General features: G+C 40.5%; 1 protein-coding gene across 2 annotated transcripts; it reads right to left on the reverse strand.

The window, feature by feature from the left end:
• Positions 1–2,575: 2,575 nt before the first annotated feature.
• LOC124073663 (apoptosis regulator BAX-like) lies at positions 2,576–11,199 on the reverse strand. Of its 2 annotated transcripts, none has more exons than XM_046416049.1 (6): positions 10,894–11,199; positions 10,690–10,720; positions 9,165–9,332; positions 8,877–9,045; positions 6,214–6,318; positions 2,576–5,438 (listed from the first exon to the last, which is right to left on the reverse strand). In XM_046416049.1, the coding sequence occupies exons 1-6, from the start codon at positions 10,919–10,921 to the stop codon at positions 5,295–5,297; spliced, it is 645 nt and encodes a 214-aa protein (XP_046272005.1). In that variant the 5' UTR covers positions 10,922–11,199; the 3' UTR covers positions 2,576–5,294. The 2 variants fall into 2 exon arrangements, with proteins under 2 accessions (XP_046272005.1, XP_046272006.1); XM_046416050.1 differs by having other exon boundaries at positions 8,877–9,015; positions 10,894–11,197.
• Between the last annotated feature and the right edge of the window lie 1,573 nt (positions 11,200–12,772).

The raw sequence follows: 12,772 nt of genomic DNA on the forward strand, positions 1-12,772 counted from the left end.
GCATGTGTGTCAGGGCTTTATCATATGCAAAAGACAGTACAACAGTTTATAATATTCTGAGAAAGGATTTTACATTTTAGGAGTGTTATCATCACAGTGATAATAATCCCTGGATGTTCACCACAGTACACACTAGAACTGGGCCATTCGTATCACAGAGGAATTGATAATTTACCAGGATGACATCACATTGTACTGACAAAAGCTGAAGCAGGTTTAAGTTCATTGGTGGAGTCCTTCGTCTCATCTCCTCCAATGTGAGGTGCAGAGCCTCTCGTTCAAATGAATGACAGGAGTGTGATTCCTGGGTGGAAATGTATAAAAGATTCGTCCCGCTAGTGTTTTTATAATGTAGAAATGAAAAGATTTTGTAATGCATTCTCACCCTGCATATCTCTTTTAAGAAAAAGTGATGTGAAGATGTCGGGAGGCTTAACTGAACGTTGCCTGCAGTACATCTGACCACAGACCCCCTTAACAGCAGTGAACATTTTTACATTCTACCTCCATCACCCTTCCATCCATCAATCAATCCTTCTTTTGCTCATCCCTTGTTACTGGCTAATTAATAAAACTACCCTTCCCTGCTAATTGTCTCCCGTTTATAGGACCACAGGAGACACCAGGGAGCGAAGGAGTGCGGGAGAGAGAGATAAAGAGAGAATGCGGTGTACGGGTATAATTATGTTAAGCCAAATCACACATGAGCTTGATAGAGCTTATTCTTAGCACAGGGAATGTAGGAAAATGACAGGAAGGAGGAGGACTCGAGTTTATTTCAGTTCAAAGACCATTTAACTAGGCTGATCTAATGCACTCGTGAAGGAAGAGGGTTGTTTTTAAAAGGAAAACACAGACAGAAGAAACAGAGGAGTAAGAGAATGACAGAAAGACTGTAAATGGCATTCTTTTCTGGGCTCTCATCCAAAGCCCTCCACACACTGTATATTTAGAGTGATCTTACAGGTTCATTACATGTCACACTGTGACAGTGTGTTTTCCAGACGTAGATAGTTGGTTTTTATTTGTCAGACATTCTTGGTCTGTCCATGCACCACTTTGATTTAGACAACTCATCAAGTATTTGATGATTTGATTATCATGAACTTTGCTACACACTGTCGCCTCATAGCAAGAGGGTTCCAGATAGGATAAGATAATCCTTTATTAGTCCCATAACTGAGAAATTACAGTGTTACAGCAGCAAACAGGATATAGAGGGTGCAAAGTACCTGCAGCTGTACACAGTACAGAAAAGAAAAAGACTATTTACACTAGAGTCCCTCAAGTTATGATTAGTATGACCATGTGCTGTTGATTTTTACACCAGCTCCAGAACAGACAGAACCAGAGGCTATGTGGCTGTTACCTTCTTCCATAAGGAGACATATCCACCAACTGCACACACAGAAACTGACTCTTACAAAAGCATATAGACTTATTTGGATTTTTTTTATTTTTTTACTTAACACTGTAAATACTGGTAGGTTGTGTTTTACTGTTTGTATATGCCTCTTACAGTTATCTTCTATCAGTGTAAGACAGCACAGCTGAGAAAGGTTGACACATTCAGTCCTCTCTCTGTTTTTAATTACTGTCTGTCTGTCAATGTCATTGTTAAACCAACATGAATCAGTGTCTCAAACTATGCCATGTTGAGCCCTTGGTTTATTTGATGTTTGCAAAAGCATGAGAACCTTAAGCTCCAAAAACATGTCACGTACAGTAAACAGGCAGAGCAGAATCTCAAAATTCAGGGTTCCCCACATATTGCCAATTTTCTGTCTAAGAGGATAACGCCATTCACAATTAAGGATCTTTTCTCCTGTCCACTGTCAATCACACAAACTGTGCAGAGAAACAGAAATGTTCTCAGGTATACAGGACTGTGCAAAAGTTTTAGGCAGGTGTGAAAAAATTCTGATGAGAATGCTATGAAAAATATAAATAATAATAAAGTCCTCCTTCAATTAAATCAAAGCAGATCGGGAAACTGAAACTGGACATGTCAGATGAAACCTGGGATGCCATTTTGAAAAGATATGATGGATGTTCCTACCTTAATGTACAGGAGGTGTGATGGGTGTCATCCAGCTGACTACCCTCACATATAGGCTGACTAGGCAAGCATCTTCCAATGTCTATCCAAAGCTAAAAATCACTTAATTATAAGTTACAAGACAACAACCCTTTTGATGTATATGAAGATGGAGTGCCAGCAGGTCTGATTCTGGTATCTTATGATCCAGCATCTCTTTGTGTTATGTGAAGCATTTTGAATTACATTATTCATGAAATTACCTACGTTTCTATTATTACTTATCCAATTTATCTTTAATTTCAGTTTTCCTCATCTTGTTTTCGCCAGTTGCACCAAAAAGTCTTGGTGATCATTTTTGCACCTTGCCAATGGTAACCGATGACTATGAGCATGAGAGGAATGGTTTGAGCTAAAGAAAAAAAAACAAAAAAACTTAAAAGACATGATGGGTGAGTGATATTTGTTCTGTGTAACTCTGAGTTAACACAATGAAAAGGAAAAAAAAAAAGAGGGAAAAACTCAAGGAAACATTTGTGATGGAAGAATCCCTTTAATTGAATAGTGAACAGTGAGTGGGACATTTTATAGTATAAAAGTCAACTCTTTGGTGGACAAACTCAGTAATGAGACACTGTTTCTTAATGATCTCCACATTTGTATTGTATTTCAATTTTCCTCCATCTTTGGTGAAAAGTATTCATTCAACCAAAGGTAAAGGCAACAACTGGAGAAAACACGGATTTAACATTCCATTACTTGATCTACAATACACATCATATATTGCAAAGTTACACTGACAGGGCAGAGATTCTCCTGTCAAGACAAGGAAATCCTCAACATCACTTTTTGTGCAAATAAACTGTAAACCTCTCTAAGTGTAAACAGAGGAATGCAGAGGTTGTAGGTAGAAATTCATTCACTTCCTGTTCATAAGACACCTTTCAAAGACTAGAAGTAATGCAGGTTTAAAATAAAATCGAAGATAAATATGAAACTGTTCAGACACTCAGCGCACATGAGACATTTTACTGGGAGGAAAATTCATCAATAGGCTGCTGGTGGGGATATTCAACATCAGCAGAACACAAAAATATATATATATATAATTTTTTTTCCCCTGGAGGGCCACTGGCCAAATTCAAGCAACTTTTGCACAGTATCGTTTAAATACAAAATAACACTCTGATCCCAAGTCTTCCCGTACAAAATACAAAAGGGTCCCACTGCCCACTGTGTTCAGATTATTTAAAAAAATCATTAATCAATACGGATTCTATATATTGCATTTAGACATGACAAAAAATATATACAATTTATATTAAAATTTTTAAAAATGAATTTTAGAAACATCAGTGGGGGGAAAACGTTGACACACAGGCTCCACTTAGGGCAGCCCTGATCAAATGCTTCATCTGCCATTCTGTCCATGAACACATGAAATCACATTTGGCACTATCCTTTCATTTTACACTAAAACTCTTCAGTACACCGGCAACTAAAACAGAAGTCACTGTGTGTTTATGTGCATGATTTGTTGATATTCAATCTGCGAGTTCAGTATTTAAAAATCCAGGTTAGGATGAGAATGTCTGATCAGCTGACATCAAAACTATGTAAATATATCTGACATCAGTTTCTACCTGCTGTGCTGTGTTCAGTACCATATGTGACTGGAAATGACACCTATAGACAATAGTGAACATGTTTATTGATGACTACCGTCTCTGACCATAATATTATCCATGATACAGGATTAGATAAGACATTTAATGACTGTCTTTTGTTAATCAGGCTTACAGTTAACACAGATTTACTGTTTGTCAACTAAATGGAAGCCCACATTGGAAAGGAATGAAATGTAACCATGTGATATGATACCTGAGTTTCTGTTATTTGTACCAGTATGTATGTGGTTAAGTGTTGCATTATAGTGTGGTAGCATTTAGATCCAAACTCAAAAATGCTCATCTTTTCATCTTCACTTACACGCTTATTATTTGATTACTTCAGGCCTTGCATGTGCATGATTGTTCATGCTGTAATTTTGCTGGTCTGCTCTGTACACATGGCATCCTTTGTCTGTCTTTCTTTAAGATGGATTGCTCCCTATTTCTATTCCTGAGGTCATTTACCCCCCCCCCCCCCCCCATTTTCCTTATCTAAATGGAGGACTTATGATATTTTAATGTCCAGTTTATAACAGATTTCCAATAAAGGGGTGTCTTTATTTGACATAAGACTTTTGAGAGATGGAGATTTTCAGTGCACCACTATGATCTGCAAGGCTTTAGCAGGCTCTATGGCTACTGAGCTAATCTGGCAGCATGCATGTTATTATTGATAACTTGGGAGTCAGACACACAAGAATGAGGGAGAAAACTGTTAAATGCTGATCCTTAATGCAGAAATGATAAACGGTTTTGTATTTACTCGTGATAAAATAATGTTGAACTTAAGTATACATGTGTAAGAATATTTCTGAAAGTGTGTGGTTTCAGGCAGTCATGAGAGCCGCGGCCTTGCAGGTGTCAGTAGTCCACATCCCCTGCGAGAAGGTTTCCCTAATTTCTCCTCAGAGCAAAAAATTTAAATGTTCTTCTTGACAACCGACCAGACAAGAATCAGCTGGCTCATGCAAGAATCAGGAAGTGATCAAATAAGGGAAATGGGATGAGAACCCAACCAATACATGGCTCAGCCCATTTTATTGGGCAATAGTGGCTTTTATATAGATATTCTGTATATATTCAGGTTGCGGTTAAAGTACATTGGCCGATATATTGATATTTATATTTTTTTTTTACTCCCTAACAAAAATACATTATCAGTCCTTCTCAGTGGCAGCTGTTGGTGGAATATTTATGACACACGTATATGAGGATGGTCACACAAATATGGACGAGTAAGTTACTGCCACCAAACAAGAAGCCTTAATGAAGCTAAAATTGGCACTTTGGGTTTCTGTTTCATAATGACTCCTGGGTCAACCTATATTACATAATGTGTTTTGCATGGTACAGTGCGCTGTGCTTACGTTTGCATACATAAGAGAGAATAAAAATGTAGAGTGCGTGAGAGGGTTTGGGAAATTACATGACAACCCTGAATAATAAACCCTCTGGTAAACATAATATGGTTAAGACAAACACCACCTATTTGGTAAATGCCCAGAAATTTGCTGGTCTGGAGTATATGTGTGCCTCTGTGTGTGTGTGTGTGTGTGTGTGTGTGTGTGTGTGTGTGTATGTACGCCTCAGAGCTGCCTGGTCATTCTCCAGGTGATGAGGCTTCCTATAGCCAGGCCAGCAATGAAGATAAGGACGAGGCCGTAGCTGTGGGAGCTGATTGATGACACGCCGTGCATGGGCACCACCGCCAGCTCAGAGAAACTGTTGATCTGTGGAGAGACAGCTCTGATCATGTGGCATGTCACAATGTGAAACACAATGTGTATGCTTTAAATGCAAATGACTTTGTTTTTTTTTTAAACTGATTCACAGACTTGTACATTTGTTTTTAGTACATTGTTGTAATTGTATTGCTACTCTGTTGTACTGCAGCTGATTCTGAACTGACTGTGCCGTTGCTGGTGCTAGCATTCTCTTCTTTAGAGCATTAACTACCATGAAACTATAAGCCAATAAAGTTTTATTTCTCATATTGACTTGCTAGCTCTCTCGACCACAATTTCCTGCTTGCGTTCCTTCCTTCCTCCCTCGTTTGCTCATGAATCTGTGTCACACTGTGCATTTAGAAATGTTTCTGGTGGACATCAAGCCTTTCCAGCCTGCAGCATTCAGCCTGCAATCTCGTGTGGAAACTCTCAGACCTTTTCCTTCACAGGAACTTAACAACCTGAAACTATTCATGTCAGGCAGGGATACCATGTTCCAGGTAGCCACAGGAAGGTCACAAATCTTGTCTTAAAAAGCAATAAAAAAAAAAACTTAAAGAAAGCTAGACTTAGTGTATTTATATTGAACTAGGTAGCTAACTCGGTAGCTAAACATCTTCCTTGTCATTACCCACTCACATATAAAATATCAATCACTGAGCAACGCCATCCATTTCCCTGGAAATAAATAATAAACATGGCTTCATCTACACAGCTGTATAATGCCATACAACGTGCTGCATGAACAAAGGTCACCGTGAAAACAGGAGTAACATACCCATCCTCCATGTTCGCGAATCCATCCCAGTAGATTGTTTCGGAAAAAATCCACAGTCCAAACCAGGATTTCCCTCACTGACTGAGGAAGGTGAGCCTCCACCATCTGATGGACAAACACACACACAGCCAAAGCACAAGTTTTATAAACAAGGTGATGCTGCTGAACTCCGGACATCACTTACAATCACTGGAAAAAATGTCACAAACTGTAACAGACAGAGATAACTGCCATTATAAAGCTGGTGAGCAGCACTCAAGACAGGTCACCTTTACCAGGTTACCTTTAATCAGCCTTCAGCTCCTCCATATTGTCTATACTATCCGCTAAAGCTAAACTATAGCGGCCGGTCCCACAGCCTTGACAGACAGTCTCATCTCATTAACACGGCCCACTCAACAGTCCAACCATCATCTCTGCATATCAGCTTCTGCTACGCTCACCAACAGCCTGTGCTATAAGAGCCCATCCATAACTTATCTCCCTTGTCCTGTCTTACCAAAAACAAGAACGTGGTTTCAATATGAAGTGTGTGAGCCAGTGCAGCCATGTGACTGGTTTTTATATTGGACTGGTATACAGTTTTACCACTAGGTGTTGCACTTGACCCAGCAGCTGCTCCCATTCAGCCCATTATTGAGAATGTAGAATAACCACAATTAGACCCACATCAAGACAACTGTGACACATCATGTTTTCATTTTTTTAAGAACAATCAGTCAAATCTAATGTTTAACATCAAAATAACAAATAAAATAAGACATCAGTCTAGTGCGACTTAAGCAAAGATGTCAGTGCCTGCATTTCAAGTATACATAGTAGTGCAAAATAAAGTAGAGGTAGAGTGTAAAGTGCCAGTAGAGTGTAAGGTGTAGTGAACTGAGTGAGTAAAACATATAAAGTGTGTAGTGACTGTATGTTATGACCAGAGTTTAGCTGTTATTATACAGTGTGATGGCATGTAGCAGGAAAGATTTCCTGTATCTGTCCCTGTAGCAGCCTGTGGGAGAAGGTGCTCCGCTGTCTGTCTACTGTGTGGTGGAGAGGGTGCTGTTCATTGTCCATGATGGATAACAGTTTGTTCAGCATCCTCCTCTCCACCACGGTCTCAAAAGGCTCCAGCCTGAGACTGAGTACAGAGTCAGCCTTCTTGATGATCTTATCAAGTCTTTTAGTGTCACTGGCTCTGATGCTGCTGCCCCAACACACCACAGCAAAGAAAATGGCGCTGGCAACAACAGACTGGTAGAAGATCTCCAACATCTTGCTGCACACGTTGAAGGATCTCAGCTTCCTCAGGAAATAGAGTCTGCTCATCCCCTTCTTGTTTAGTCCAGTCTATTACCGATCACCACTCCCAGGTATCTGAAGTCCTCCACCACCTCCCCCCTGATCCATAGCGGCTGTGAAGGCGTCCTCTTCCTCCTGAAATCGATCACCATCTCTTTGGTCTTGCTGACATTCAGTCCCAGGTGATTCTGCTCAGACCACTCCACAAAGTTGTCCACCAGTGTCCTGTACTCGCCCTCCTCTCCCTCTCTAATACACCCGACAACAGCTGTGTCATCAGAAAACTTTTGCAGGTGACATGACTCAGAGTTGTACTGACAGTCAGTGGTGTATAAGGTGAAGATAAAGGGAGAAAGCACAGCTCCCTGTGGAGCTCCTACATCACTGACCACCACATCAGACAGGACGTGTCCCAGCCGGACAAACTGTGGCCTGCCTGTCAAGTAGTCAGTTCAGATTCTCACCCAGTAGCAGAGGCTGAATGGTGTTGAAAGCACTGGAGAAATCAAAGAATGTGATCCTCACAGTGTCCATGCTGCACCCTCCTCTGCTCCTGTCTGTCTCCAGACCTGAAAGTCTTCTTCTTCTTCTTGTTCAGAAGCACCTTCAGGTCACTGGTGATCCAGGGCTTGTTATTGGAGTAGCAGTGCACGGTCCGGACTGGCATGATGGTGTCCTCACAGAATCTGATGTACTGGGTGATGCAGTCAGTCATCATATCAATGTCCTCCCCATGAGGCTCACAGAGTAGATCCCAGTCTGTTGACTCGAAGCAGTCCTGCAGTGCCTCCTCACCACCTCCTCACTGTCCTGGTGTACACAGGCTGCCTCTTCACAAGAGGGACATACTTGGGAGTCATCATGACCAAGTTGTGGTCTGACCTGCCGAGGAAGGGGGGGCTGTGGCGTCATATGCATCCATGGCATTAGCGGGAACCTGTATGTATGTGATGTGTGAGTTTTCCTCAACACATTTATGCAAATGTTCCACATTAAATGTTCTTTTAAGAAATGAAGCATGAAGAGTGCTTTTGCTTTGAAAGAGATACAATAAGCAACGGGGATCAAAACAAGGCTTTGTACTGAAGAGCTGTAGTTTGTAACGTAACATTAGCAACCATCTCATTACTGAAAGTTCTCTCTTGTGGAATTCGGCTGCAGTCATATAGCAACACCATGTGCACAATTCTCTACTCTAGTATATCTCAACAAAACACAGGGAGGCAGCATCCTGTGGTGCAGAGCCAATACCTGAGAATATCTGAGACTGCACTCTAATAACCATTCAACAACAAAGATGTCATCAAAGATCTGGAAACCGATTGGTACATCCACAGTCCATTCTGATCTGCAGCAAACAGACGTTAACCCACCTTGACAGCCAGCTTGCCGGCGACATAGAAGAGCACAGCAATCCTCTCCCAGGTGATCCCGTGTTCGAACACTTTGTCTGCCACCTCCTTAAATCTGTCCCACCTAGAGCCAGGACAACAAGCCACCCCATCTATTGCACTAGAAAAGAGAGATAGAGGACAGAGACACCTAAAAAAAAAAGTTTTGTTGAGAAAACAATCTGAGGAGCACTTATGCCACACAAAAGCCAGCAAGACTTCAGTACTATTACATGAGCTCTGAGGCTCTGAAGCGACTGGGGGACTCACTCTTGGAACTCCTGGTCATCTTTAACTCTGTCGCCAATGATGCGGATCATTTTGCCCAACTGGGTCACCATCTTCTGCTCCTGCTCACTCTTTATTTGCTGTCTAACAGTTGGGGTGAGAGGTGGGATATCCTCTGGGGGCACGTCCTTCAGCTCCTCCTCTATGACCCTGCAAGGGACCAGGATGTTAAACAGGGTTCCCACACCTTTAAACAAGAAATTTAAGGACTTTCCAAGTCCAATTCAATAAAATTCCGGAGCGATTCAGAAGGGACCAAGAAGCAGCTGGACTATTATTAATGTAAGGTGTGTCCAGCACAGAGACTGAGGCAGTCAAGAAGTGAAACAGAGCGAGAGAATCTGGTCTATTTTCAAAGCAAGATGAAACCACATCGCAGCCGGAATGCAATGCAGGCATGCTCGAAATGTCTATTGTTTGCAAATGAACTATTTATTCACAACAGCTGTACAGTGTGTTCCTGAGCACACACAGTAATATTCTTTACACAATCATGTGCTTCACAAGGTGGTAAACCATGCGCCTGTATACAAAATCAAGTTGATTTAAATATCAAATTGATAAGGAAACCACAACCCCGCATACCACCCTTTACCAGAATGAAGGACCTGACTTCCTATCTGACTACACGCTGTGCCTCTCTAAGGCTACGGGTTATGCAGGCCTAAACATGTGTAACAAACTTAACTTTAAAAATATGGCCAGAAATCGCAGCTAGATCCAAAAATATACTGACCAGTGTAATCTTGAGCTACTGCTTACTATTGCTAAGATAAGTAGGTGTACAGGTAGCTCATGGAAAGATGGATGGATGATACCTGCACCATGTCTCATCCCAAACATGAAGAAACATTCCAGAGGCTATCACAGCCATGAAAACATCATACACACACACACTCCAGCAGCCTTTATTGTCTTCCTTGGTGTACATGAGTCACTGCACAACACAGGTACAACAGGTAGATCACGAGTGGTGGGATTTATCCTAAAAGCATAACTGTGATTACCGTGAAATGAAAGTGAAACTGGCTTTACATAACGCATTTAACAACGCAGAGTTTGAAAATGTTGTTTAATTGTTTAACTAACCTGCAACACCAACCAAGTGACGTGCTTAGAAAGCGGAAGTGAAACTAACAACAGCTTACTGATGAAGGAAAGAGCTTGTCCTCAGGCTTTGATGTTTGTTTCCAAAAATAAAACAAAACATCTATTCACGCTTTTAAATTTCGTTTCAGGGTTCGTTTCGGCTTCCTTTTCTCTTTCTGTCGTCATTAGTGATGTTGATACAAAGTAGCAAAAGGCAGCAAAATAACTTGATTCTCTTTCTGTATTTCATGATGTTGCAGTTTTTTTTAAATCAATTTTGTCAAAACTATCAATTATCTCCTCGTTTATTTTGGAATGTTTGCCTTTTTTTCATCAGTTTCGACCACTGCGGTGCCTTCAATGTAAAAAGAAAAAGAAAAAAAAGAATAAAATGATATAAGAGAAAAAGGAAACTTACTCTTTGATGAGGGCTTCTCCTATCCTCTGGTCTGTGGAGAAATAAAGCCAACATGAATACACGGTTGTATGGTTGTAATAACCTCTGGTTTCATCACTGCTGCGTTACCCAGTTAGTACAGCAGCCGGCCATTAAAAAAAACAAACAGCAGTGAAAATGATAAATGTTAACTTACGCTTCGACAATTTAACTTATCAAGCTTACCTGACATGCCGTTTCCTTCACACGCCATGGTTTACAAAAACACTTAGAAAAACAAAACACTCAGAGAGAAACTTTCCTCGATAAGTCTGCTCGTTCACTTTCAGATAAAAACCTTAAGGCGACGATGACAGATAAACAATAAGAATGCTACCGGCTCACTAACTAACTAAGTCAGTCTCAGTGTTTCTTCAAAACGAACACTCTTGAACAGACGATTCGAGAGACACAGAAAGTTGACTTATGTGGAGTCCCGCTCGAAGTAAATTGTTCTGATCTACTATGGGCGGCGACCGACGACTGTCCTTGACTTAAATGCATCCGTGTAGAAACATGACTACAGTTCCTTCAAGCTCATTGGCTGTTACTACTGTGCATGTACCTCCAATGTGCGCTCTACTTTGCTTTTGATCGAACTTTTTGTGTCCTCCTGTCTTTACTGATTCGTGGATTATCTGAATATTGATGGAATGTAGCAGTGATAAAAACAGATGAATTAATAATTAATGTAGTACCCTGAGCTACAGTAAGAGGTGTGCTGGATTTTATTGATTGTTTCGCCAGGGAAATATTTCTATATTATTAGTAGTATTATTCCAAATATAGCAATTGTTCCATTTATATTTTTCGGATTTCGTTCTGCTTCTGTAGGCCGGAATTTAAGATTTACGAAACGGACCGGAGCCTGCAGCTGTGTGCGCGGACAAGTTTCTACAATTCTGTACAGGAAGTCACAGAAACACTCACATCCTATTGATCATTAAAATGTTTAAATAGACCTACATCACTTTGTACATTGTTTCAATTGGGACAGTGTGGCCTATTAAAACAATTAAATTAATTTGTGATTTCTAATCATGATTTAAGTTCTTGATGCTTCTCTCTCAGGATCTTGGCATAGTCTTGAGCCATACCGACAACTTCAGGATGTCTGTAGGTTAAAGTCATTAAAATTAATTTTCACAACCCTTCATAGTGGCGCAGACATATCAAAACTACTGCAATGTAACTGTTATAAAAACATAAACAAATAAATATCCCTTTTATTTCTGACATTCGGCGGCACGGTGGTGCAATGGTTAGCACTGTCGCCTCATAGCAACCCTGTGGGAAAAATTCTCAACACAAGGTTTGCCTTCATGGGACAATAACCAAATGACTAAAACTGAAACTGACTGGCTCTTCCTCTAAAGACTAAAACTAAATTATAACCAGGTGACAACATAACACTTAACTGCAATAATTGCTGGAAGGAAACCATTTCAGTGTTATGAGTTCCACAAGTGATTAATATGTTGAGACAAGTGTTGTCAGAAAGGTCTGTGAATCAGATTCATTTGACAACAAAAAAGGAAATAAGAGTGCTCTGATGCTTCAGGGATGTCAGGATTCAGGAGGGAGTACTTGCAGTGTCTAAAGGAGACATGAAAGGCAAGGTTTGGGATTCACTGTGTGAAATAGGTTTGGTGGAGGTAGCTGGCTAGGGAGGCATAACAAGTATCACTTTCAATAAGCAATATTTAGTCACAGGACTGTATGATCCAGGTTTCTTGTTGAGCCAGTAATCTTGTCCTTCTCTGAAGAACAACATGCCATCTTGTGGTGAAAATTTGGCAGATCACCTTCAGAGAATATCACTGGACACATCTGCTCCAAAGCAAATACTACAGAAAACACAACAGATGATGCAATGATGGCACAGTTAGAGGCTGTAATTATTAACATCTCTATTGCCATAACGGTGCAGTGATATTTAACGTGACACACTTTATCACAAAGTCCACAGAAAACATAATAATAAATAATTTACTTAGACATCAAAGATTCCCAGCAGGTACACCTTCACACCGGAACTGGACTATTAATCTATAGTTTAATCTCA

This window comes from Scatophagus argus, chromosome 16 (assembly GCF_020382885.2).
Source record: "Scatophagus argus isolate fScaArg1 chromosome 16, fScaArg1.pri, whole genome shotgun sequence".
NCBI lineage: Eukaryota > Metazoa > Chordata > Actinopteri > Scatophagidae > Scatophagus > Scatophagus argus.